Source organism: Vombatus ursinus, unplaced genomic scaffold (genome assembly GCF_900497805.2).
Source record: "Vombatus ursinus unplaced genomic scaffold, bare-nosed wombat genome assembly UNPS02014179.1, whole genome shotgun sequence".
NCBI classification, from domain to species: Eukaryota; Metazoa; Chordata; class Mammalia; order Diprotodontia; family Vombatidae; genus Vombatus; species Vombatus ursinus.
The window spans coordinates 3,549,751-3,577,247 of NW_020953957.1; the positions used below are offsets into that span (position 1 = coordinate 3,549,751).

The 27,497-nt window shown below is 41.9% G+C and overlaps 1 protein-coding gene and 1 pseudogene across 2 annotated transcripts; both read right to left on the reverse strand.

Moving 5' to 3' along the window:
- Positions 1-481: 481 nt before the first annotated feature.
- CUNH1orf162 (chromosome unknown C1orf162 homolog) lies at positions 482-12,780 on the reverse strand. Of its 2 annotated transcripts, XM_027860361.1 has the most exons (8): positions 12,568-12,780; positions 12,325-12,427; positions 9,685-9,720; positions 8,494-8,542; positions 3,269-3,338; positions 2,745-2,842; positions 1,938-1,990; positions 482-1,603 (listed from the first exon to the last, which is right to left on the reverse strand). In XM_027860361.1, the coding sequence occupies exons 4-8, from the start codon at positions 8,528-8,530 to the stop codon at positions 1,424-1,426; spliced, it is 438 nt and encodes a 145-aa protein (XP_027716162.1). In that variant the 5' UTR covers positions 8,531-8,542; positions 9,685-9,720; positions 12,325-12,427; positions 12,568-12,780; the 3' UTR covers positions 482-1,423. The 2 variants fall into 2 exon arrangements, with proteins under 2 accessions (XP_027716162.1, XP_027716161.1); XM_027860360.1 differs by lacking the exon at positions 9,685-9,720.
- Positions 12,781-15,070: 2,290 nt separating this feature from the next.
- On the reverse strand, positions 15,071-16,542 carry LOC114041772 (annotated as a pseudogene).
- Between the last annotated feature and the right edge of the window lie 10,955 nt (positions 16,543-27,497).

Genomic DNA, 27,497 nt, shown 5'->3' on the forward strand with positions numbered 1-27,497 from the left:
GGGTTATTTAATTGTTCTTATACTTTTTTGGTGTGCAGACTACTTCAGCAGAGCGCAGGGCTTTGTGGGCTACCAACTTTCACCAGAATTAAATGGCATAGCTTTTGTTGAGTGAGAACCTGTAAGGGATATCACAAGTAAATTATAAATTCATTCTGGAAACAGAAGTATAGACATGGTCAGATTACAAACATTAACACCAGGGGACACCAGCCTGCCGATCACCTGGAGAATCTTCCAATCACACTTCTCACACTAGTAGGCCAAATGACCCGTCAAGGTGCCCGGAACCCTATGATTCTGTTTGGCCAATCTTACCTCAGGTCCCACAGCCACAGAGAAAGAAAAAAGGTGAGATGCCCTCCTATATAAGGGCTTGCTGACTCCAATAAACAAGTAGAACCTCGAGCCCTCTTGAAGAAGGCAGGGGAAAGAGGAGTTTGATTCATTTCTTAATTAGTAGTGGAGAATCACAGGATGGTTCTGTTTTTTCATATCTCTTTATAAAGTATGTTCCTTCAACAGAGGAGGATGAGGAATTGAACCTCACACAGAAGTTAGGGAAAACCCCCAGCTCCCTTGCTGAGACAAACAGCCCAGCAGAAACAAAGAGGAAAGTTCTCTTGGGCTCCACTGCCATCATGGGGCTGGTTAGGTTAGCTTATGTTCCATTTTCCTGCTTACTATTAACCATTTTCCCAAACTTGGTTTCCCTCATTGTAGCCTTTTCTTTGCCTATAAGTCTACTGTAAGAGGAAGGATGTAATGACTTTTACTCAGATTATTCTTCCTCTGTCTCTTTTCTCCCTCAGATTCCTAATCCCTTAGAAATTGCACTTAATCCCATTTCTGGCTTCTGGCTTTTCCTTGCCATTGTGGTAACTGACTCCTTTTCCTGAGGGCCTGTGATCTTGTGGTTCTGAACTTTAGAGAATGTTTGGGGGGCTCAGGCATGAGCTATCAAGAAAAATCCAAGGTTGTATAAGGTGTCTTTATTTGGAATTTTCCAGCTGCTCCTCCAAAGTCACTTAACACCATTAATTGCACTCACTGAGCTTTATATGCTGCATGGAGCTATAATAGTCTACAAAAGACACATAGTCCCTACTTTCCATGGTCTTACAGACTGAGTCAAAGCCAGAGGATCAGCAATCCCTTCTATGGCTAATTTTGAAATGACTAGATTAGGGGCAGCTCAGGAGATCCTGAGTTCAAATTTGGCCTCAGACTTGACACTTACTAGCTGTGTGACCCTGGGCAAGTCACTTAACCCTGATTGCCTCACCAAAAAAGAAAAAGAAAAAGAAATTACTAGATTAAGTACTTAAATATGTCACAACCATATAGGGATTGTTGGGATGCACAAGATGAAAGGGACCAAAATCTGGAAAAGAGAAAACAGTTCAGGGCGGGGCCATCAGGTCTAGCGCATCTCCCCACTTCCACTGATGGGAAGGCTGGTTTTGGTTTGCACTTTGATTTGTGCATAGACAATGGGGTCCAATTCTTCATGCTGGTTTTGGGTAAAGCAGACTCTGTTTTCTCCTGAATCTTTGAGAGACATGTCAGCACAGGTAAGGGCCTCCTCAGCAGTGGGGCAACACTGTTGAGAAGACATAGAATAGAAGAAGTGAGTGAGATGAAGAGTTGGGAGCCATTGGAGCAAAACCTGTCCAAGGAAGCGGGACATTAGGTCGGCAGGAACCAGAAGTCTGGAAAGCTTTGGATTGAAGGGTTAAGGGCCATGTAAAGGCATCAGAAAGAGTCCTTCTCAGAGTCCTTTCTCTTAGCTTCCCAGAAAGCCCAAGGTGCTCCTGCTTCTGGTGCTAAAAAGTCCAGATGAAGTGTTAAGGCTCAAATGATCTTAAACTTGCTCATTCCATGCAGTAAATAAAGGCATTTTGGCTCAATGTCCTCTAAATGCAGAATTCTCTTACCGTGTGGGAAGGGTCTGAGGCCAGGGGAATTGCCTGGGAGCCGCTGGTTGGATCTGTCAGAAGATCAAAGAGAAAGAGGGACAGACCTCACAAACTGGGCCTGGAGAAAGAAGAAGCTATCTTCCCTACTTAGGGGCTCTGGTGGGAGAGGTTGGGAACAGGAATCTCCAATCCTGAGGTAGTGGTGAAGAGAGATAAGGCAGTGTGGTTTTGGTTTTTTTTTCCAATAATTCACTCACTAAAAAAAGCAATGGAGTGCTTAGTTTAGTATATATGCCATATATTGCTGTATACTGGTGATAGAAAGGCAAAAGCGAAGTGCCTGCTTTCAAGGAGCTGACTTTATAATGGAGACTCCATGCCAGCAACTATATGCACGTAAGTTATACACAGGGTAAATGGAGGTACAAAGGGGAGGAACTAGTGGTCAGGATGGTAAAAGCCTCTTAAGGAAGGTGAGGTCTGAGTCTTAAAGGAAGCCAGGTCAGCTAGAAGGTAAGACTGGGGTGGCACAGCATTCCAGCCAGTGATGAGGTGCAGAGATGGGGGATGGAATGTTCTATGTGAAGAATAACATGAAGGTCGATGTCATTGGATCATAAAATATAAAAAGACTGGAAAGCTAGGAAGAGGCCAGCTTGTGAAGGGATTAAAAAGCCAAATGGAGGAATTTGTTTGATCCTGGAAGTAACAAGGAACCACTGGAGTTGTGGGGTGGGGGTGTCTGTGACATGGCTTTAGGAAGATCACTTTACAAGTGCTTCTCTATAGAGAAGAGTCCTTGAACCTCTTTTAGGGACCACTTACGTTTGGAACAGCTCTTCTTGATGACGAAGATGATGGCAGTGACCAGAAGCGTCAGAAGGACCCCAGCAACAAATGCCATAAGTAAGTAAGGGTATATTCTGTTTTGGCAAAGGGGGGGATAAATGAGCCCTTTGAAATCCAAACCAGAATGTAGCCTTGTTTTACTATAAGAACACTCACAAAATATAAACATTATTTACTGAATTTATCCTTGTCACCCCAATCTTATCTCTCCTAGCCATCACTGAATCAAAGGCATAAATTGTTAAAGTTCAAGTCAACAAGCATTAAATTCATACCACCCCTGTACTAAGCCCTGGGGATACAAATACTAGAGAGACAGTCCCTGCCCTCAAGGAGCTTACATTCTAATGGAGGAAGACAACATATGAAAATTGCGTGGTAGAGAAGGTCTGGAGAGCTAATAAAATTTCAATATCCCTTTCCTCTCAGAGCTATTATCTCCCAACACAAAACCAAAAACATCCTTGACCCCAGGTAAAGAGGGTCAGAGATCAACTTACTTCTCGAGAGCAATTGGGCAATCTGGTATACCAGCGTGTGTGGCTTCTGTTGATGTGCTGTATGGTTCTTCTACAATGGAATACAAATATATGTTAGGGAGCCCTTTGTCCAGTGAGGAGCTCCATTGTACCTCAGAAGATGGCTACAGGTGAAGACTTAATGCAAGTGGAATTGGGAATTAGATCAGTAGGGACTCTCAAATTCTTGACTAGCTATGAAAACAAACAAGAACATCTTTAAGAGACAGAACACCACAGTAGAGAGTACACTAGTCTTAGGAAGCCCTTGGATGCCAATTCTGCCCCAGACACTTACTATGGCCCTGGCCAGGACATTTAAGCTCTCTCAGCCTCAATTTCCTCATCTGTAAAATGGGGATAATAATACCTGTCTTAGAGGGCTGTTGGGATCAAATGAGAAGTGAGTGAAGAATTATAAGCCACAAAGTGCTATATAAATGTCAGCTATTATGTTTAAAATTTACAAGCATTAAGTGGGGAAACAGACAAAAACAAAAAAAATTCCTTTCCTCAAGGAGCTTACATTCTACTTTCATATAGCATCTGTGCAAATAAGTAAGGGCATGTAGTTTAGGTTTTGATATTGCCCTGTATCTTTCACCTTGGCTGACACAGGAAAAGGAGAAAGAATCGTGTATATGTATGTGTTTGTGTATATATAAATATATACACATATATATATACACACATATATATAATATAGTGTGTGAATGTACATGTGTTTGAATATTGTGTATATATGGGTATATATATATATATATATATACATTTATACACACATATGCATATCCACCAAAGGCTACTGCAATCAATTCTTACTGGCACCAATATGTATCCCCTCACTCTGAACTACGATCGTTCATCAGTCTTGGTTCTAGATGGACAAAATAGCTAATGGGTAACGTGGAGCATAGCATGATAAGGCCTTTGTGATTACATACTCCCAACTGGCCTTTATCCCATCCTCTCCCACCTTCTCCAGAGGTTTGCTCCATTGATCATCGTCCCCCTCCTCCCCGACTCTTCAAAATCTTCAATCTTTTTTATCCAATACCTTCTTCCCTACTGTGTACAAATGTGCCTAGATCTCCCCTAGCCTTTAAAAAAAAGTACCCCATGGCCCTGTTAGCCTCTCAAGCTATCATCCTCTCTTTCACTGCCAAACTCCTAGAAAAAGCTGTCTGTCTTTGTCGCCTCCACCTCACCTTCCGTTTCTCAACTTCGATCTGGCTTCCAAGGCTGCCAATGCTAAAACCAGCGGCCTCTCCTCAGTCCCCATCCTCCCTGACCATCCTCTACTCCTGGATTCTTTCTTCTACCTGGGTTTTCGTTATACTGCCCTCTCCTAGTTCTTTCTGTCTGTCTGACTGCTTCTAAGTTCCCTTTTCTGGGTCATCATCAAGGCATCACTCTCTAACTGTGGAGACCAAAACAGACCCTGTTATCTCTTATCCCCCAACCCATCCCTCATCCCAGCTTCCCTATCGAGGGAAACACTATCATCCTAATCATCCAAGTTGAGACTGTCACCCTTGACTGCTCGCTCTCACCCATCTTGTCCAGTTCTTTGTTGTGCCTTCACAATATTTTTGGAGGCATCTACCCTTTCTATCTCCATTCCCACAAAGTCCACTCTGCTCATTAGTTGGAATAGTACAATAGCTGCCTCACCCTGTTCACCCTGCCTCGGGTCTCCAATCCATTTTCCATACATACAGTCACCAAAGTGGTTTTCCTGATTTGCACCTACCTTCTCAATACATTCTAGGGGCTCTCTGCAACCTCCAGAATCAAATACAGGGTGTCCCAGAAGTCTTAGAGCTTTATCACTATTAAAGTTTAAAACTGCACCAAGACTTCTGGGACTCCCTCTCTGAACTCTTTGGTAGGTAAAGCTCTTTACCACCTGGCCCCCTCCTGCCTGCCTGCCTCTCCTTGCTGTTCTCACAGTGCTCCAAATCCCTTCTCTCTGCCGCTTGTGCCGGCTGACCCATATGCCTGAAATTTCCTCCCTCCTCAATGCCACCTCTTGGAATTTCTGGGTTCCTTTAAGACTCGGCTCAAAGCCCTTTGTGTGGGAGGCCCCCCTGTCCCCCAGGGGCTAGTGCCTTCCGTCGCAGGTTACCTTTACTGTACATGCTTCTATGTGTACAGCCTGTCTCCTGTTAGATTGTAAACTTTGAGGAGAGGGGCTGTTGTTGCTTGTATCTCTAGCACTTAGAAGAGATTCAGAGCGATGTGTTCCTGGCACAGGGCAAGCATTTAATAAACACTCATTGGGGCAGCTAGGTGGTGCAGTGGATAGACCACAGGCCCTAAAGTCAGGAGGACCTGAGTTCAAATCCGACCTCAGACCAAACACTTGACACTTACTAGCTGTGTGACCCTGGGCAAGTCACTTAACCCCAATTGCCTTTAAAAAAAAATTAAATAAATGAATACTTATTGATTGACTAAAGGACTCTGTCCTGGTTCCTTTTCTTTCCAAGCTCTTTTAGACAGACTTCATCAGCACCTAGAGGCTGTCAATTCCCTCCATTTAGAGGACTCCCGAATCTATACATCCTCCCCAATCTTATCGCCTGAATACTAATACTGCATTACCGGATGTCTCATAAGCATCTCAAATTCTCCATGTCCAAAACTGCTCCCTCCCTCCTCCAAACTTCCCTATTTCTGTCATGGAATCATTATTCTTTCACAGTAGGGAAGAAGGTATTGGATAAAAAAGATTGAAGATTTTTAAAGGGTTGAGAAGGAGGGGGACCATGACCAACAGGACAAACCTCTGGAGAAGGTGGGAGAGGGTGGGATAAAGGCCAGTTGGGAGTATGTAATCACAAAGGCCTTATCATGCTATGCTCCACGTTACCCATTAGCTATTTTGTCCATCTAGAACCAAGACTGCAACCTCAGAATCAGTCACCTTTGACTCCTCCCTTCCCCCCACCCCTCTATGTCCGTTTGCCCAGTCCTGTCAATTCTATCTCCCCAGGGCTCTCCCTTCTGTCCTTTTCTGTTTATTCATACTCCATCATTTTAGTGCAGGCCCTCATCACTCCTTGCCTGGACTTATGGCATGAGCCTCCCAAATGGTCTTCCTGCCTCCAGCCTCATTCTGCTCCAATCCACCCTCCACACAGGTGCCAAAATGTGTCTAAAAGAACACACAGGATTGTCCTGCTCCCCTGCCCAAGATGCTTCTGTGGATCCTGGGATAGAATACAGCCTCTTGTCTGTCAATCAGAGACCCTCACAACCTCTCTTTCTAGAGCGATTGCACGTGACTCCCCCTCACGTGCTCTGTATTCCAGCCAAATTGACCTACCTACTTTTCCGTGTGTTTGCACAGGCTGGAATGCTTTTCCCCCTACCTCAGACAATCCCTAGCTTTAGCTCAGCTTACCTTTTGCCTCCAATAACAGGTCCTTTTCTGATTTCCACATTTGTAGTGTTCTCTCTCTCTCTCTCTCTCTTTCTCTCTCTCTCTTTCTCTCTCTCTCTCCCTCTCCCTCTCTCTGACCCTGGCTCTGATTCTCTCTGTCTCTGGTTGTCTCTCTTTCTCTAATTCTCTATCTCTCTCCACTGCAACCCCACCCTGACAGTTACTTTGTATTTACTCAGCATCTATTCTGTATACATTTCTCTAAGTACGTTTTGTTTCTCCCCAGTAGAATGTAAGCTTTTGACAGCAGGGACTATTTCATTTTTGTCTTTGTATTCCAAAAAGGTAATATAATGCCTGTCCCATAGGAGGTGCTAAAAAAATGCTTATTAAATTGAACTGAATGTAGTCAACTCTCAATTATCTGCAGAAATAGAATGACATGATGTAGATAAGACAAAAAGAACAAATAATTGTAATCGAATTGCAATATAGGATTTTTTTCTTTTTGGTTAGGGAGAGGAACAGTAGATGTGCATTCCTAATATGGTTTTATTTAGTTAATAATCAAGTTGAATATAATAATAGTGATAAATAATTAAAAATAATAAAGGTGACTTTCCTAAGTCTAGTAACAAAACCAGGACTAAGTTCAGAGAATTATGGGACATTAGAGTTGGAAGCTAAAAAAAAAAAAAATCACCTGGTCCAACCCCCTCATTTTACAGATGAGGAAATGTTTGAGGTTGTGGGCTCATAGATCACCAATTTAAAGATGGAACAGCCTGCAGAAGCCACCTAGTGCAACCCACTGTTTTTTTAGTCTTGAAAACTGAGGAAACTCATGGAAACTTGTTTTACAGCCATGAAACCAGAGAGAGATGGTAAGTGATTTGTTCAAGTTGATAACAACCAGTAAGTGGCCAAGCCAGGATTCAAACCTAGGTCTTCTGAGTTTATATGGGAATGTAATGGACCATAAGAACCAAGGCTAGGGTTCTCTCTACCCCATCCGCCTCAATTTCTAGCTCATTTTTCGTTTCTGCTAGACTACAGGTCCTTAAGCTTTTGCATCAAGAATCCCTTTGGCAGCTTGTTGAAGTCTATGGATTACCCAGAATTACTCAGAATAATGTTTTTAAATGCACAAAATAGGTAGAATTAAAAAAAGAAACCAAATGAAATATAGTTAACAAGATGTTAAAAAAAAAAAAGAAAAGAAAACTAATTCCTGGACCCCCTGTGCTAGACTGACTGCCTATTCCCATCCTTTTCTATAATTCTTGCCCTTAACCTACTGAGAACTGAGGACATGTGACATGTCACTTCCAAAGGCTAAAGTTCCTATTTAGTAGGCAGGGTTATTTGTATTGCATGAGCACTATTTGACAGTAGGAGAAGAAGATATAGCAGTTACAGGAGAAAACACCTATTCTGAAAATATTCCCCCTACCCCGCCCCACACATACGAATTAACCAGAAAACCTGTGACCACTCAAGGCAGCGGGGCGGGGGGGGGGGGCACCAAATGAACTATCCCCTAGATCTCCTCTAGCTGTTCCATCAGTGAGAACAGGAACCATCCCATATTCACAGGCCAAGGGCAGCGTCACTCTCATTTCCCTCTTTTCATCTCTTAGGGCTATAGTGAAACTATTTTCACATCTGCAGGGATGGGATGATCAGTGGTTTCCCATTATGCTACTCAAGCACTTGTTCAAAGCATAGCCCATTAAATTAGAAGAGCCCAGGCTCTTCCAAGAGGCTCATGCTAAGGGCTGACTGAAAAAGACAGTGTGGTTGCAAGTCCAGAACTTACCAGTGCTTGTCATTGGTTTGGAGGGACTTGATCCCATTTTTTTATTCCTCTGAGGCAAAAAAAAAAAAAGACAAGGTAAAAACTTGGCAGGTAGAGATCTTCTGAGTTGCCTGTGTCTGAGATTGTATGCAAGAATCATAGAATCAAACCTGTCTTTTGAGAGCTGAAAAAAACCTTAAGGAAGATCTAGCCCAACTCCCTCATTTTGCAGATGATGTATTTGAAGAGCAATGACTTGACCCAGGTCATGCAGCTATTACATGCTTTTGAAACCTCAGTGTTATCCCAGACTTTCTTTTTTCTTGCTTACTCCACACATCCAATCAGTTGCCAAATCTTGGAATTTTTTTCTCTTCAATATCATGTACACATATATGTATGTGCATGTATACATGCATATATACACACATGTATATATGCATGTGTATATGTGTGTCTGCATACACACATATATACTCATCTCTTTCCACTCACAAAACTACCATGCCAGTTGGACCCTTATCACCTCTTGCTTGGGCCATTGCTATAGCTGCTAATGGATTCCTCTCTCCACTACAAATCCATCCTCAACACAGCTACTAGTGATTTTCCTAACATGAGGATGTGTGTGACCATGTCACTACCTCCAACAGGCCCCTACTCAATAAACTCCAGTGGCTCCCCATTACCTCTAGGATTAAATATAAATTCCTCTGTTGAAACTCAAGGGACAGATTAATAAAATTGAAAGCAGGAAAACTATTGAACTAATAAGTAAGACTAAGAGATGGTTTTATAAAAATAAAATAAAATAAAATAAATAAACCTTTGGTTAATTTAATTTAAAAAAAAGATGAAAACCAAATTACCAATATCAAAAATGAAAAGGGTAAATTCATCAACAATGAAGAGGAAATTAAAGCAATAATTAGGAGCTATTTTGTCCAACTGTATGTCAATAAATCTAACAATCTAAGTGAAATGGATGAATATTTATAAAAATATAAATTGCCCAGATTAACAGAAGAGGAAATAAAATACTTAAATAACTCCACTTTAGAAAAAGAAATTGAACCCGCCATCAATGAACTACCTAAGAAAAAATCAGGTGGCCAGATTGATATACAAGTGAATTCTACCAAACACTTAAAAAACAATTAATTCCAATACTATATAAACTATTTGGAAAAATAGGTGAAGAAGGAGTCCTACCAAATTCCTTTTATGACACAGATATGGTGCTGATACCTAAACCAGGAAGAGCCAAAACAGAGAAAGAAAATTATAGACCAATTTCCCTGATGAATATTGACGTAAAAATTTTAAATAAAATATTAGAAAAGAGATTACAGCAATTTATTACTAGGATAATACAATATGACCAGGTGGGATTTATATCAGGAATGCAGGGATGGTTCAATAACAGGAAACTATTATCATAATTGATCATATCAACAAGAAAACCAACAGAAATCATACAATTAACTCAATAGATGCAAAAAAAAAGGCTTTTGACAAAATATAGCACCCATTCCTATTAAAAACACTAGAGAGCATAGGAATAGGAGCTTTCCTTAAAATGACAAGTAGGATCTATCTAAAACCGTCAGAAAGCATTGTCTGTAATGGGGATAAGCTAGAAGCCTTCCCAATAAGATTGGGGGTGAAACAAGGATGCCCCTTGTCACCGCTATTTTTCAATATTGTACTAGAAATTTTAGCTTTAGCAATAAGAAAAAGAAATGGAAGGATTTAGAATAGGCAATGAGTAGACAAAACTATCACTCTGTGCAGATGATATGATGGTATACTTAGAGAATCCTAGTGAATCAACTAAAAAACTTCTTGAAATAATTAACAACTTTAGCAAAGTTGCAGGATATAAAATAAACCTACACAAATCATCAGCATTTCTACATTTTACTAACAAAGCCCAGCAGCAAGAAAATAATTGTAGATAATATAAAATATTTGGGAGTCTACTTGCCAAGACAAACCCAGAAACTATACGAACACAGTTACAAAACACTTTTCACACAAATAAAGTAAGATCTAAACAATTGGAAAAATATCAATTACTCATGGGTAGCTGAGTTAATATAATAAAAATGACAATTCTACCTAAATTAATTTACTTATTCAGTGCCATACCAATCAAACTACCAAAAATTATTTTATAGAGCTAGAAAAAAATAATAAGGTTCATCTGGAAGAACAAAAGTTCAAGAATATCAAGGGAATTAATGAAAAAAAATGCAAAGAAGGTGGTCTAGCTGTACCAGATCTAAAACTATATTATAAAGCAGCAATCATCAAAATTATTTGGTACTGGCTAAGAAATAGAGTGGTGGACCAGTGGAATAGATTAGGTACACAAGATACAGTAGTGAATGACTGTAGTAATCTACTGTTTGATAAACCCAAAGACTCCAGCTTCTGGATAAGAACTCACTATTTGACAAAAACTACTGGGAAAACTGGAAAGTAGTATGGCAGAAACTAGGCATAGACCAACATCCTACACCTTCTATCAAGGTAAGGTCAAAATGGGTACATGATTAAGACACAAAGGGTAATACCATAAGCAAATTAGGAGAGCAAGGAATAGTTTACTTGTCAGATCTATGGAGAAGGGAAGAATTTATGACCAAACGAGATAGAGAACATTATGAAATGCAAAATGGATAATTTTAATTACATTAAATTAAAAAGGTTTTGCACAAACAAAACCAACACAACCAGGATTAGAAGGAAAACAGAAAGACTGGAAACAATTTTTACAGCAAATGTTTCTGATAAAGACCTCATGTCTCAAATATATGTAGAGAACTGAGTCAAATTTATAAGAATACGAGTCACTCTCCAATTGCTAAATGGTATGAATAGGCAGTTTTCAGATGAAGAAATTAAAGCCATCTATAGTCATATAAAAATGCTCAAAATTGCTATTGATTAGAGAAATGCAAATTAAAATAACTTTCTTCTTTCACAACATGACCAATGTGGAATTATGTTTCCATGATTGCACATGTATAACCTATATCAGATTGCTTGCCATCTTGAGGAGGAGAGAGGAAAAAAAAATTGAAGCTCAAAATCTTATAAAAATGAATGTTGAAGACTACATGCAATTGGAAAAAATAAAATAACTATTTACAAATATATATACATATACACATATACATATGTACATATGTATATTCCTCTGTTTAGCATTTAAGACTCTTCACAACTTGGCCCTTTCCTACTTTTCCAACTGTTTAACCCATTATTCTGCACTATGCCCTCTATGGTCCACTGGACCACTCACTGTTTTTCACAAACCACACTGTGTCTCTGTACTGGCTATCCCCCTTCTTCCTTTCCTCCAACTCTTAGACTCCCTGGCTCCCCTCAGGACTCAGTTGAAGTGCTACCTTCTGTGGGAGACTTTTCCTAGACCCACCAGGTGCAAGTGCTTTCCCATCTGTGGCTTCCATCTACTCTGTATTTTGTATGTACAGATACAAGATGTGTGTGGTGTCTCTCTTTTTAGAATGCAAGCTCCGTAGAGGCAGAGGACTGATTTTACTGTTGCTTTGTGTTTGTAGCACTCAGCAGAATGCCTGGCACAAAGCAGATGATTAATACATGTTTGTTGATTCATTGATTGGTTTAACATTGTCCCTGTGAAATAAATTTAAAGCCACTGAACTCATTCTCTGAAGTCATAAAAAAGGAGAAAATCATGTGGTTCCCCTGGGAGCTTGTTTCTTACTTATGCACACAGAGAAAAAGGAGGAAACAATTGAAAATTAATTTCAAAACCCCAAATATTTGACAAAATCAAAGCATGGATAAAGTGAAATATACCTTAAAACAATTTTTGTTTGACTAAATCCTGGAGTGCTTCAGTTACACCAACTTTACCCTTCAGGACGATGTTATTTCCCAACCATTTAAAGAGAACCTCTTCCTAAAAAAAAAACCAAAAAATATATAAACAGGCAAGATTTTACCACTTAAATGAACAGAAAGGTTACTTAGCTGATGATTTCTTTAGGAGAACAATTTCTTTTAGACTAATGAAGAAAGAAGTATAAAAAATGAGTTTACCTTAGAAGCAAAACTCTGGTAAGATGACTGAAAAAAGGTTGGACTGCCTGTTTTACTTGTTTCCTTTTTAGGGACTCAGCTCATTTTTGCAACAGTGATGAAATATTGTAGTTAAACCACCAATCAAACTAGCCGACCACTCACTACGAAGCTTGCATACATGTTCAGTGGCAGACTTCTTCTTACAAGTAAGTCACAGAGAGGGTGCTGTCAAGTGGCTTTGTTTCATAAGTAGGGCTTCTTACTGAATCATTTTGGTCCTTAAATGCCCCAATAGTCACTTGTCAATCTGACTTGAAACAGGAACAGAAAAGAAGAATAGAAAAGGACCATTGTATTATTCAGCCAAGTGTTTATTGAATGTCTGAGCAGCATGGTGCAGTGGGAGAACCACTGGGATTAGGGTCAGGTGACCCTGGTTTTGATCCTGGTTCTGCCATTTATTGTCTGTGTGACTGTGGGTAAATTGCCTTCCTGCTCAGTGCCTCAGTTTCCTCATCTGTAAAACATAGGCCTTGCACTAGGCCACGGGTTCTATAAAACTTGGACTCAATCAAAAGGATGCACCCCAGGACCTAGAGGGCCACATGTGGCCTCGAGGCCCTGGATTAGGCGATTTCTAATATCCCCTCTGTCTCTAACTCCACCAGCTGATGATCCTACTTTGTTTTCAGCCAATCAAGGGATACAGAAATAAGACATGATCCCTGCTTTGAGAACCCTTAGGAGCCAATTCAATTTAATTCAGGAAGCATTGTGCATAGGCACTGGTGATTCAAAGACAAAAGCGAACCCAATTCTTGTCCTCAATTCCAGTGAGGGAAGGAAAACAACATGGCCACAGATTAGTAAATACGTAATTAGTAAATTAGTAAACACAAAAGGCAGAAAAATGTACGGTCCTGGAGGGCAGGGGCTGTTTTCATTTTTGTCTCTCTCTCCCCATCGCTTTCTTTCTCTCTCTCCCCATCCTTTTCTTACCCTAGTGCCTGGTACAAGGTGAGAAATTACTGAAGACTGAGGAGGATCAGAGAAGCCTTGAAGAGAACTAGGGATTTTGAGAAGTAGAATGTAAGCACCAGGAGGGCAGGATTAGGGGACCAGGGTCTATGAGGGCTCCTCTATATACAGTCCGTGGCACACAGTAACAGATTAATGCTTGTTGATTGACTGAAGAGGTGAGGATGGGAGAAGTGTGAGCATTTCTCATATGAAGATAGCCTCTGCAAAGACATGGAGACAGCAAGAAAGCCAGCTTTTTTCTTTTTTTTTTTTAATGTAAAGAAGAGAGGTATTTCTCACTTTTCTTCTAGGCCGTACTTGGTCGTTACAATGACAACATTTAGGATTTTTGGCTGCCATTCTTTCCATTTAAAATATTGCAATAATGTATATTGTTTTCCTTGGTTCTGCTTACTTAACTGCATCACTTCATATAACTCTCCCCATTCTCTGAATTCTTCACACTCATCATTCCTTATATTGTAGTAGTGATCCATTACATTCATGTATAATTTATTTAGCCATTCCCTAATCAATCTACTTTGTTTCTAGCTCTTTGCTACCACAAAAAGTGCCATGATGAATGTGGGCTATGGGACCTTCTGATCTTTGGGGTCCCTGGGTTGAAGAATGCAAGCATTTTATTCGTTTTTTAGTATAATTTCAAATTGCTTTCCAGAACATGGTAGATGAGAGGGAGAGAAATGTGAAGTCAGCCTGGAAAGACAGATGGGAGTCAATTATGAAGACATTTTGTGGTGGGAGTAATGCCTTAACACTGTCATACCCCACCCCACCCCACCCCTTAAATATAGACTGGTTTTTCCTTAGAACAAATTGAAACTGTGCTCAGGATTTAATTTGCTCAATTTAAAGGTCATGTGACCAACAAAATGGTGGACTAAACATTTTCTCCAAACCCCACTGATTCCAAAATCCACTAAAGAGGGAAGAGGCACCATTTAGAACACAGGTGAAACTAGAAGAAAAGAAAACATGAAACCCAACAAGGTAGCGGCCTTATGAATTAACATAGAAGAATGCTAAGCTCACTTGGTACCCCTCCCCAACCAGCTTCCATAATCAGACAGGGTCCTCAAACTGACTCATAAGCTTGTGTGTGTGTGTGTGTGTGTGTGTGTGTGTGTGTGTATTTTGAGCTTGCACTTTTATGAAACGTTTATTTAACAGATCAACCTTTCCCCCTCCCCCCTAAACTGGAGTTTCTTTTTGTTTCCATACTGTGTATGGGTAATGACAAAAACAGCTGCTGACAAAGCTGAACAGAACAAATTATTTCAAGAAAGTATAGCTAACAGCAGCTTTAGCTTTTTTTTCTCTTTCTAAAGGCATAATATAAATAAATACATGTATTTATAAAATATGTATATAAACATATACATATATACATATGTACAATGTATAGATACATCTATAATACATACATGTGATATGTATTACATACATCTACATCTACATCTACATATATATATAATACATATCACAACAATGGTTTAGACACACTAAATGGGTTCAAGTGTTCAAGTGAGATCTGACAACAGGCACACCCAGGAACCACAAAGTTGGGTTGAGCTGCTTCTGGGGCTCCCATTGCCCCATCTTCTGGCCACTGGTTGAGTCTTGAAGGAGAAACTTGCCTAATGCCAAGGAAAGGGACAGGAAGCAGTGCAAGGTCACGTCGGAAGGGTTGAGCACAGGCACCAGCAGGCAGGAAAGTGGAATCCATTAGACATTGCTCAGGGAGGACTTTGCCCTCTAGCAGCTGGCACCACCCCCAGTGCTTACACAGCTGACTTTGTCCTCAGTGTTCCATTTGGTACAGCAAGCAGTAGGATCCTCATCACTTCTGATAGTGATACAGCTCCTCTTGGTGGCCTCTGCCACATTGTTCATTAGCTCTTTGGTTCCTGGAACAAAGGCTTCCCACTCAAGTACTCCAATGGGTCCATTCCACACAATCTGTTTGGCCGGGTACCACAGCTCCCATGTACTTCTATCTGTTCTCAGGGCCACAGTCCAAATCCATCCACCCAGCAGGGATGCCAGGGGCCAATGTGACTTGTCCAGTCTTGGCATTCTTATCAAACTTGTCCACTGTAATGAAGTCAATAGACAAAGTGATCTTGACACCATTCTTCTCAGCCTTGGCCTTCAGATCTTTGACAATCTTGGCCCCCTCTTCACCAAAAAGAGAAGTTCTGATCTCCATGTTGTTGAGCACCTTGAGGAAGATGAAACCCATTCCACCGCCAATAATAAAGTCTCATTGATTTTATTGAGCACATTGTTGATCAACTGGATTTTGTCAGCAACTTTAGCTCCACCCAAGATGGCCAGGAAAGGCCTGTCTGGGATCTCCAGGGCCTTGACAAAATAAGTCAGCTCCTTTTTCATGAGGAAACCACATGTGTCCTGGGTCAGATCTACTCCCACTATAGAACCGTGGGTGTGGTGAGCAGTACCAAAAGCTTCATTGACATATACACCCCACCACTTGGAGAGGGATGCGTGGAAGGCTTCTACTTTGGCTGGCTTGGCTTTGATCTTGTTCCCAGAAGCATCTTTGCCTTTTCCTTCTTCTATATGGATGCAAAGATTCTCCAGCAAAATGAGAGACCTGTTAGGTGGGTTAGCACAGGCTTTCTCCACTGCTAGACCCACACAATCCTTCAGGAACAGAATACCTTTGCCCAGCAAGGATTTGAGCTCTGCAGCCATGGGCTCCAAGGAATGTTTGTCAGGCACAGGGATACCATCAGGTCAGCCTGTCATCAGAACAATGGGCTTGGCTCCATTATCCAAGAAGTAATCGATGCTAGGAAGAGTAGCCCTGACTCTCTGGTTGTTGGTTATATCTTTGTTTCTCATGGGAACATTAAAATCCACCCTCATGATGACCCTTATCTCCTTCAGGTCTGCCTTGTGCAAGGTCGGTTTGCTGGAAAGAGACATGTTGGCAGAGAGGAGATCAAGGGGTGGCTGCAACTGGAGCTTGGGCTGCCTAAGCGAGGGACTGCCCTGCACCCCAGGGTCAGCACCTACTGCACAGGCTTGTGTTTTGAGACCTACTCAGGGATTCTCTCCTCACTGCAGAGATTCTTCCAGAATGTCCCGTCCCCTGCCCATCCACCTGTCAGCTGTAACAAGCAAAAGACATTTACTCTGCTTTGCCACTGCAAGAGGGTAGGGAATGGGGGTAGAGGAGTGAATGTGGCTTCCTATTTGCCTAGGTTGCCCCTAGGTTAGGGATCCCCAAGCCTATACACAGTGTCTGTCTGGAAGCTCTGTCCAGACCATCCATTCCACCCTCCCCAAACCCTGTGAAAAGCAGCAGAAACTGACTTAGTTCAAGGCAAATAAAGAAAGAAACAAGAACCAGGAATGGGACTGGGAAGGAGTCCAATGTGAGCAGCTACATCAGGTCTGAAGGAAAGGGTACTGAAATCTAACTGGAGTCAGGCATAAATCCTAGAAGCTATTTAGGGCAGGTACCTGGGGGTATAATCACCTTCAGCTGATGAATCAGTAAGTGCCTACTGTATTCCAGGCACCAAGCTAAGCGCTAGGGATACAAAAAGAGGCAATAGATAGTCTCTGTTGTCAAACTTATAATTTAATAGGGGAGACAATATGCAAACAAATTGATACAAAGCAAGCTATCTACAGGATAAATAGAAAATAATGAATAGAAGGAAGGCACTGGAATTAAGAGAGGTTGGGACTTAAAGGAAGCCAGGGAGGTCAGTAGTTGGAGCAGAGGAGGAAGAGCACTCCAGTAACAGAGGACAGCCAGAGAGAATGCCCAGAGCTGAGAGATGGAGTGTCTTGTTCATGGAACAGCCAGGAGGCCAGTGTCACTAGATCAAAGAGTCTGTGTCAGGGGGTAAGGTGTCAGAAGAGGGGAAAGGAAGAAAGGGGCAGGTTATGAAAGAGATAATAGAAAGCCACTGGAATTTTGTATTTGATTCTGAAAGCAATAGGGAGTTACTGGCATTTACTGAGAAGAGGAGAGTGACGTGGTCAGACCTATGCTTTAGAAAATTCACTTTAGTGGCTGAATGAAGGATAGATTAGAATGGGGGGAGACTTCAGCAGGCTATTGCAATAACCAAGGTGTGAGGTGATGAGGGTGAGCCCCAGAGTGGTAGCTGTGTCAGAGGGGAGAAGCAGGGATGGTATTCGAAAGAAGTCACAAAGGTGAAATCAACAGGCAATAGCTTGGATGTGGGGTGAGTTCAGAGATAGTGAGGAACCCAGGGTGATTCTTAGGTTGTGAGCCTGAGGGATGGGAGGATGGTGTTGCCCTCTATAGTAATAGGGATGATAAGAAACAGGGACGGGGGAGGGGGGAGAAGGTTTAGGGGGAAAGATGATGAGTTCTGTTTTGGACATGTTGAGTTTAAGATGTCTACTGGATGTCTAGTTCAATATGTCTGAAAGGCAAATGGAGATGTGAGATTGAAGGCCAGTAGAGAAATTGGGGCAGGTTAGTTAGATATAAGAATCATCAGCACAGAGATAGTAATTAAATCAATTAAAGGGGAAGGAGTCAGAAAGAGAAAGATAGATGCAGCTGTGAGGAATTTTTTCTCACATCAAGTCTAAGTTTGACTCTTTGCATTTTCCAACCATTCATTGTTCCTTGTTCTGCCCCCTGGAGCTAAATAACAAGTTTAGTTCCCCTTCTAGCTAGCTAAGTAGTACAACAGATAGAGCGCTGGGCCTGGAGTCAAGGAAGACCTGAGTTCAAATCCAGCCTTCAGTAGTAGCTGTGTGACGTTGAGGAAGTCATTTAACCTTTGCTTGCCTCAGTTTCCTCATCTGTAAAATGGAAGAGCAGGCCTGAAACACCACGGACTAAACATCACAACCTTCCCCACCTCCCCATAGATGAATCAATGTATTTTATGGAATTAAATTGTAGAACAGGAAGGTGCTTAAGTGGGAAGAAAGGAAGTGGAACACAGAGTGGAATGTGTGATATATTGTAATCCATTTCATGGGTAAACAATGAGAGAAAGATAACCAACCCTTGTGGTAACTGGACAAGAAGAGAGGGTATAGAAGAAGGGGAGAGGTAGCAAAAGAGAGAGATTGAAACAAGGGGAAAGAAAGGGGGCAAGAGGTTTCCACGGAAAAGCTTTCCTATGGTAATGAAAGACAGGGACCTCTAGTCAGGGGGGAATTGATGTCTACGCAGACCACTTCCTTGGAGAGAGCGTTATGTCTCTATGGACAAAATCCTGCCTCAGGGGAAGGGAGATCAGGGCTCCTGGGGGCAACTGACACTCAGGAGGGTGAGAGAACATGGACCCAGAGAGGAGACTGCATGGCACATGGGAAGGAGAATGATCACGGGGAGACCAGGAGCTGAAACAGAACCACATAATTTATGATGCACAGTCATTTCTGCCGTGGGACGATGCTTCTATCTTCATCACTTCCCGCTTCTATGAGTGAAATGCAAGAGATGAAAGGGACAACGGAATGTGATCTAGGAGACAAAACAGAAGTTTTTGAAAGCAGCTCAGACTTGGTGCTTCAGAAACTCTAATTCCATGAAGAACACAAAAATTAAAGAAGGACTAGACAAATTATGAATCAAAGAATAAAAGTTCAGAATAGAAAGAGAAGAGAATCAATGAAGAGAGCAAGATAAAAAAATCATTCTTGGAAAAAAGGCACAGAAAAGGGAAAAAAAACTAACAAAAGCAAAGGAGGAAGAAGGGGAGATTTTGAACTAAACACTAACAGAGGAAAGAGGGGAAAAGAAAGAATTAGATAACTAGAGAACAATATCAATAAATAAATCCACTAAACAGGCAAAGACTTAAATGTGAAGAGGGTGGTGGAGAGTCTAGAAGAGAGACGATGGGAATAGGGTTGCATCAAGGTAGATTAAGCAAAACAGATTAATTTAAGAGACAAAAGACTGCCTGAGGAACCAAAGAAAAGGCCTAATTTAAAAAAAAAAAAGCTCCAAACCAAAAAACCAAACCCAAGCAATACAAGAGACAGGAATGGAAGAAACATAAACTTAACTCATGACTTTAAGTGGGGATGTATCCAACAATCCAGTAAAAGCAAAAAATGACAGGTTGGATAAGAAAATAAAACCCCATAATCTGTTGCTTACAAGAAACACATCTAAAAAACAAAGACATACATAGAATACAAAATAAAAGATTGGAACAAAATTGACTATACACTAGATACATCCAAAAACAGGAATAGCAATCACACTATAAAACAAAGCAAAAGTAAAAATTCATAATATATGCAGATATAAACATGGAAATTATGTTATGCTTAAAGAAACCACAGAAAACCAATATGAATATTAAACTTAGATGATCCAAATAACCTAACATCTAAATTCCTAAAAAATTAACTAATTTGTGAGATGTGACTTAATTGATGTAGTTTAATTATTGATTGGGCATTGCCTCAGTCAAACTGAGACCTGTTAAAGACCTTAGCTTAAAAGGGCCAAAGTCTGCCATCACAAACAGGGCAATTTCCAGTCATCCTGATCTATATCTTGCCACTGGACCCAGATGGCTCCAGATGAGAAAACAAGGCTGGTGACTTTGCACAGCCCTCTTTCACTTAAATCCAATTCACTTTCATATCATGGCATCACCTCCCTGATGTCGTGGTCCTCTTTGAGAACTAAGGACAAACAACTACTTTTGGGAGAACAAAGTAGCCAAGATGTGAAGGACTGAAGCTCCTCCCTCTGGTTTATGAACACAAACCAACCACATGAATCACTCTGGGAAACTATGTTCAGTTGAATGTCAATGCTTTATCATGGATGAATAATCCCTTCCCCACTATGAATATCCCTTCCCAATGATAGCTAAGTGAACCTTATTTAAAAAAACAAACAAACTACTAGATGAATTACAAGTGTCTAATTTACAATTTAAAACCCAAAGAATAAGGGGATTAGGCTGAGTCAGACTTTGCTCACAACAGCTTTAAATGCCAGAGGAATTTGTATCCTAGAGGTAATAGTTGAGAAGACAAGATTCAGAAAAAAACAATGCAAGATACAAATGCTTAGATTCCTTAAAAGTTTGCCCAATAAGATGGATGTTCTGATAAATCTTATCTTTGGCTGAAAGAAGGCTTGGGTCGAATTCTTTTGGGCAGGACCCATGTGGTGATCTTGGGATCCCAGCACCCCTAAACCCCTAAACCTCAACAATGTGAGGAAGACTTGAGTTCAAATTCAGCCTCAGATACTTAATAGCTGTATGGCCCTGGGCAAGTCATTTAACCCTGTTTGCCTCAGTTTTCTCATGTGTAAAATGAGCTGGAGAAGGAAATGACAAACCACTCCAGTAATTTTGCCAAGGAAACCCCCAGTGGGGTCACAGAGAGTCAAACACAACTAATTGACCAAGCAACAAGACAGAAGGAGGTCTCCAGTGGATCCTTTGGGGACCTAAGCTTGGCTTTGGAGGCTAATTAACATGTTTCGTTTGTTTTATTGAGGTCTTGGATAAAGGCATAGACGGTGTGCTTATCCTGCTTAGAGCTGACACAAAGCTAGCAGAGATAACTTACCTAATGGATGACAAAATCAGTTCTCAAAAAGACCTTGAGAGGCTAGAACCTGTCAAGAGCCAGGGCCAGATGTGCTAAGAGGTAATTTAATAGGTTAGTGTAAAGACACTTGAATTCAAACATAAACTTCACAAGTACAAGATGGGGCAGGCATAGCTAGGCAGCCGTTCATCTGGAAAGAATTCTAGATGACAGTCAGGAATCAAAAAGATCTTCTCAGGCTAGAACATTGGGTTGAATTTAAGAAGCTGAATAGTAGTAGGGGTAAATGTACAGTCTTATTGTTGGGTTCACAGAACAGATTTCACAAGTATAAGATGGAGAAATCATGGTTAAGCAGTTTCTCTAAAAAATATCTGAGAGTTTTAGAAGGCTACAAACTCAAGGAGACAACCTGTGATACGGCAGCCAAAAAAGCTAATTCATTCTTGGGCTACATTAAGAGAGGCATGATGAATGAATGGGGGGAGAAGCATTTATTAAGTGCTTCCTGTGTGCAAAGCACTGTGGTAAATGCTGGAGAGACACAATTAGAAAAGTAAGACAATTCTTGTACTTTAGCTGCCGGGCAGATGGAAAGGTCTCATGGATGGTCCTTGTGTGTGGTTTGTCTTTTTTGTTCATGAAGAGGACCAAGACATCAGAATGATGATGCCATTGACCATTGATGGGGTTTTGGCCCAAGTCGAGATCCTCACCCCTTTCCCCAAAGGGAATCTGGCTCTATAGGCCCCAGTTCCTTATTTCCCTTTGAAAGCTTTAGCCTTACCTTTTGATCTTATTCAGATGCGCCTTCCTCCCTAGCCCCAAAGAGAATCGGGCTCCCATTTGTCTACCGGTCCCAGAAAACTCTTAAACTTTTAGGTTCCTTATCTACTTTCTTTATCTCCCTTTGAAAGCAAACTTCTACCTTCCAGTTCCCTTCATTATCTATTCCCATTGTTTATTCAATCTCTCAGACCTTCCAGTCGGAATTCTCACCTAGACCCTTTTCTCCTCTGGCCACCCAAAGTTACTTTAGTGTATAAAAGATCCACCCTGGCCCCCATTCAGATGCTGAGAATCTCTCGTGCCCGCTCGTCCTTACGGGCATCACTTGGCCTATGTGATTTATCTCTAATAAACTTTTTCTCCGGCTGGAAGAAGATTTGAATTGAATTCTTTCAGGCAGGGCCCGGCACCGTGATCTTGGGGTCAGTTTGAGCACCCCAAACCTCTAGACCTCTTCACCATGACATGGAAGTGAATTGGATTTTAGGGAGGGAGGTCATCAGCCTCACTTTCTCCTCCAGAGCCATCTGGGTCCAGTAGCAAGATATAGATCAGTTCGATTGGAGAAGGCCCAGGATGCAGTTGGGAGACCTTGGCCTTTTGAAGCTGAGGTCTTTAACAGGTCTCAGTTTGACTGAGGCAATGCACATTCAGTGAATAGGCCTGTTTAAGATGTGAGCCAAAGGATGGCCCCTTTAATAAAAAAAAAATCAAACTGGGAGGGGAAGACCCTCAGGGTTGCTGGACAAAAGAGAAACAATTACTATTTACATTCACTCTGAGCCAGGGGAGCCCAAAAAGTAACCATTAAGTAGTGCTTGGGAGGGACCTATTGTTGTCCAATCAATGAGAGCCTGAGTGCATTGGATTAAAGGCACTGTTTTCTCCTCCCATGGTCCTTAGGGTGAGGTGACAGAGCAGTATTAGTGCTTCTTCTCTAATGTCATTTCCACTGTTAAAATATCAGTTTTTGATGTTGAACAATTGGACAAGAGCAAGGACCATGGTGACAAGACCTTCCTCTTCTGGGTCTTCAGTAGCTGTGGTTGTAGCACCTACACCAGCTGAATCTCCACAGGGCTTGCTTCCCAGGATGACGGCTGAGGATGCTGGTCTGGAAGTGTTACTATTCCTAAGCTCTTGGGTGTCTCCATCAGGGCCTAAAGGGAGATGGCGGTCAGGGCCAACGTGGTGCTGGTGGCGCCTGTGGTGGTTGGACTCATCCAGCACACATACTGCCTCTCTTCTCCTCCCTACAATCTCCTGCTGCTCTAAGGTGATAGTCCTGCTGTCATCTGGTCTGGTCAGACCATAACTAGAGTATTATATTCAGCTCAGTCAGTCAATGAGCATTTATTAAGCACCTATTATGTGCCAGGCACTGTGCTAAGTACTTGGAATACAAGGAGAGTCTCTGACCTCAAGTAGTTCACACTCTAATGGGGGAGGAGGGACAGAAAATGCAAATATATACAAAGCAAGCTATATACAGGATAAATGGGAAATAATAGGGGGAAGGCCCTAAAATTAAGGGGTTGGGAAAGGCTTCCTGTAGAAGACCAGATTTTAGTTGGGACTTGAAGGAAACCAGGGAACCCAGTTTAGGGCGCTGAAATTTAGGAAGGTCTTTGATAAGCTGGAGACTGTCTGGAAGAGGACAACTAGAAATGTGAGGAGACTGGAGTCCAGGCCATTTGAAGATCAGTTCAAGGAATTGGAAAAGGGGACATGATCACCATCTCCAGGTATTTAAAGAGCAGCCACATCAATCAATCAATAAATGGGCAGGGCACTCTGCTGTTATCTGGGAATGTGAAAACAGGTAAAAGACGGTCCCTGTCCTCAAGGAGTTTACAATCTAATGAGGGAGATAACATGCAATAACATGCATACAGAGAGAGAGAGAGAGAGAGAGAGAGAGAAGAGAGCGAGCAACCTATATACTAGATGAATAGTGAATAATTAACAAAGGGAAGGCACAGCAGGTAAGGATTGGGGAAGTCTTTTGGTAAAAGGTAGGATTTTATGGAGACTTAAAGGAAGCCAATAGTTAGAGTAGAGTAGGAAAAGTGTTCCAGGCATGGGGGTAGGGGACAGCCAGAGAAATGCCTGAAGCTGAGAGATGGAGGGTCTTGTTTGTGAAACAGCACAAAGGTTCAAAGGCCCTTCCAGCTCTTGTTCTATGGCTCTAAATATCTGAAGAGGTCTAGAGGTTTTGGGGTGCTCGAACGGACCCCAAGATCACGGAGCTGGGCCCTGCCTGAAAAAATTCAACTCAAATCTTCTTCCAGCCCGAGAAAAAGTTTATTAGAGATAAATCAGATAGGCCAGACTCCCAAGGAACCCAAACGCCCGTAGGGACGAGCGGGCATGAGAGTCTCAGCCTTTTGGGCATGAGAGAGTCTCAGTGTTTCAATGGGGGCCAGGGTGGATCTCATATACACTAAAGTAACTGTGGGTGGCCAGAGGAGGGGGCTGGGAAAAGGGTCTAGAAGAGAATTCCAATTGGAAGGTCTGAGAGATTGAATAGACAATGGGAATAGATAATGAAGGAAGTTTGAAAGGCATCCGCATAAGATCAAGAGGTGGAGCCAGGGCTTTCAAAGGGGAGATAAGGAACCAGAGACCAGAGTAAAAAAAAGTTTAAGGGTTTTCTGGGGTCTGTAAACAAATGGGGACCAAATTCCTTTTGGCAAAAAGGGGCAAAGTTCTTGGCTTCTGAAACTGAATGATGGGCCCATAACCCCATCATATCCACAAGTCTGAAAATATAGAGTTGAGGTTTGAATGGGAGCCATAGAATTTTAGATTTGGAAGGAACTTTCAGAGTCTATAAAAATCACAGCTTCATATAGCATTTTAGCCTTGGTAAAGTACTTTCATGTACATTATCTCATAACTTGGTAAAGTAGAGACTGATGCAGTTTAGGGGTTCAGGGGTCCTGGGGCCCAAAATTACAATACGTGGGTCCTGCCCAAAAGAATTCGACCCAAGCCTTCTTTCAGCCAAAGACAAGGTTTATTAGAACATCCATCATATTGCACAGACTCTTAAGGAGTCTAAACATTAGTAAGCTGTGGCTAGATTATAAGCATCTGAGCAGTGGCTAGATTTTAAGAATCTAAGCAACTTAATGGAGACAAGGTGGACCTTATATACAGAAAGACTGTGGGAGGGACCTAAGAGTGGCCAGTAAACTGGGGTGAACAGAACTCCTGGGACCTGGACCTCGGAGCCAGCCAAGGGAGAATGGAGCCTAGCTAGGATTAAGGGTGGGAAATGGCTGGGGGTCATACATAGGGAGGTAAGACAAAGGAAGGCCAGGCTAGGTTAATGGAATTGAGAGATTGGGGTATAGCCACAATGAAAGGCCAGTTGATGGGATTATAGCCTCAGGCTAATGCCAGAGATTTGGCCATGTGTTGGGAGAATTTTCCCATGGGAGTTCTAGCTTCTCTTGGCAGAAACTGAGGGTCACAATCTCTTGCGTGGCAAAAACAAGGAAGTCTCACAAGACCTCTCCTTTGCTGACACGCAGCTCCCACGGTTGGCTTGGCTCTCCTCTCATTGGGAGAAAAGTCCTACTCATACCCCTGATACGATGGCTGCATGTGTCCAGCAGACTTGGTGATTGGTTATCACATGGAGATCATGCTTTGATCATGTATTACTAGGGAAATAAAAGAAAGCTACTAGCACTTAATAAACGGAGCTTCTGCCATCTTGCTGTCTCCTGCCTCATCAATGTGCCTCCAGGTTAAGAGTATTGAGCTGGTCTCATGCTCACCACTGCAGCGGCCACCTCAGCTGGTGCCCAACGTGGGGCGGGAGGAAAAGGCTCCACGAGTGGAAAATTACTTTTCCAAGAGTTTAGCACCAGTAAGCTTAGAGCTTCAATCTTGGAAAAAGAGATCTCTGAGGCTTATCCCGTCGTAAGAAAACGACGGAGAAGGTAACTAAGGAATTTACTATACCATGGGGCAGAACATAGGGCTTCTCACTCCTTCCAATGAGGAAAATTATGCCTGAGCACTATATAAAATAACAAAAAAGACAGGAGTGTCTTTACATTTAAAGGACCTAAGAAAGTTAGTACAATTGGCTTTCAGGATCTCCCCTTGGCTCCCGGAACATGGTTGTTTTGAGCCAGCGAGATGGAAAGTATTTGGGGAACAGATGACATCTTTTGATAATACTTGCCTGGGAGTAGTAAGAGAATTGGATTATACAATATATCAAATAGTAAAACAATTGCTAACAAGTCAGAGCCAGAAAGAAGTTAGGTGCTTTCCAGCCTGTACTCAGACTGGCTCGTCCCTCCCATCCACACTTTATACTCCACCAAGAAGAAAAAATTATAGAATGGTTATACAGCAAAATCAGTAATAAGAGGGTTTTAACTAGTTATCTAGAAGCATCTATATTAGCTAAAAAGGCATTTCTCCGCATTTTACATCTTAGAGGACAGAAAGGCACTTTGTGGGTCCCTGTTACAAAAGAAAGACTTGAGTCCCTTTTATGTTGTGATGAAAATTGGACTGTGTTATTGAATCTAGGTAATATTCAAGCAGGACAAAAATACCCCTTTACAAAATGGTTTAACAATTGGCAATGGATATTCCCCAAGATTGTCGGGGATACACCTGTTGATGGCTATAATGTCTATACTGACGCTACTAAAGAAAAGAAAGCTGTTCCATCCCCTACAGGAATAAAATTTTATATTAGACCATTTCCGAATTAGAAATAAAATTTTACCATATTTCCTAATTTCCTAATTAGAAAAATTCCTCATTCAATGAAAAATGGGTAGGACCTTTCATGGTACTAACCTGGGGAACAGGGTTTGATAGTCTCTCAACAGGAGTAAGAGGTGAAAAGATGGGTTTGCTTGCTACGCTTCTTCTTCTACTCACCTTATTGAACTCGGCGACATCTGCAACCACGGAGAAACTCGGATGGGGATTTTAACAGACCCTCCCTGGCCTCGCGTCGTGTCCTGGGGTGAACAATTGCCTAACATCGTACTCCGAGGGAATGGATTGCGACTAGTAAGAGATGAATTCGACCTCCAGGCGAAAATCAACGGGACTATACAAATGGTAAAGTATAACTTCACAGGACTGTCCATATGACAGCCACTTTGTTGGTCCTGCAATAACAGCCAGGGGGGCTGCATACGAGTTCAGAACATTACCCTTGCTATGAACATTCCCGACATGGGGCCACACCAGCTTCACCTACTCGGGGGACAGGGGACGCCCTGCTCTAACGCCACCTCCCTGCGCGTGGAGGGTCTGGACAAATGTAAGGTGAACAATGACTCTGGTTTTGACTGGCCTCACGCGGAACCTTGTGTAGCTGGACATCGCCTCTGTATGAACTTAAGTGGGGCTATTGTTCAATCATGGCATGATACTCATAACATGACATATGACTCCCTGTCCCTACCTGTATGGGTTCCTGAAATGGGAAAATCTTGGAGGGATCTTTGGAAGGCTTTTGCAGGCATGGGTAACATAACAACTTGGGTCACAATTTGGAACTTGGAAAGGTGTGC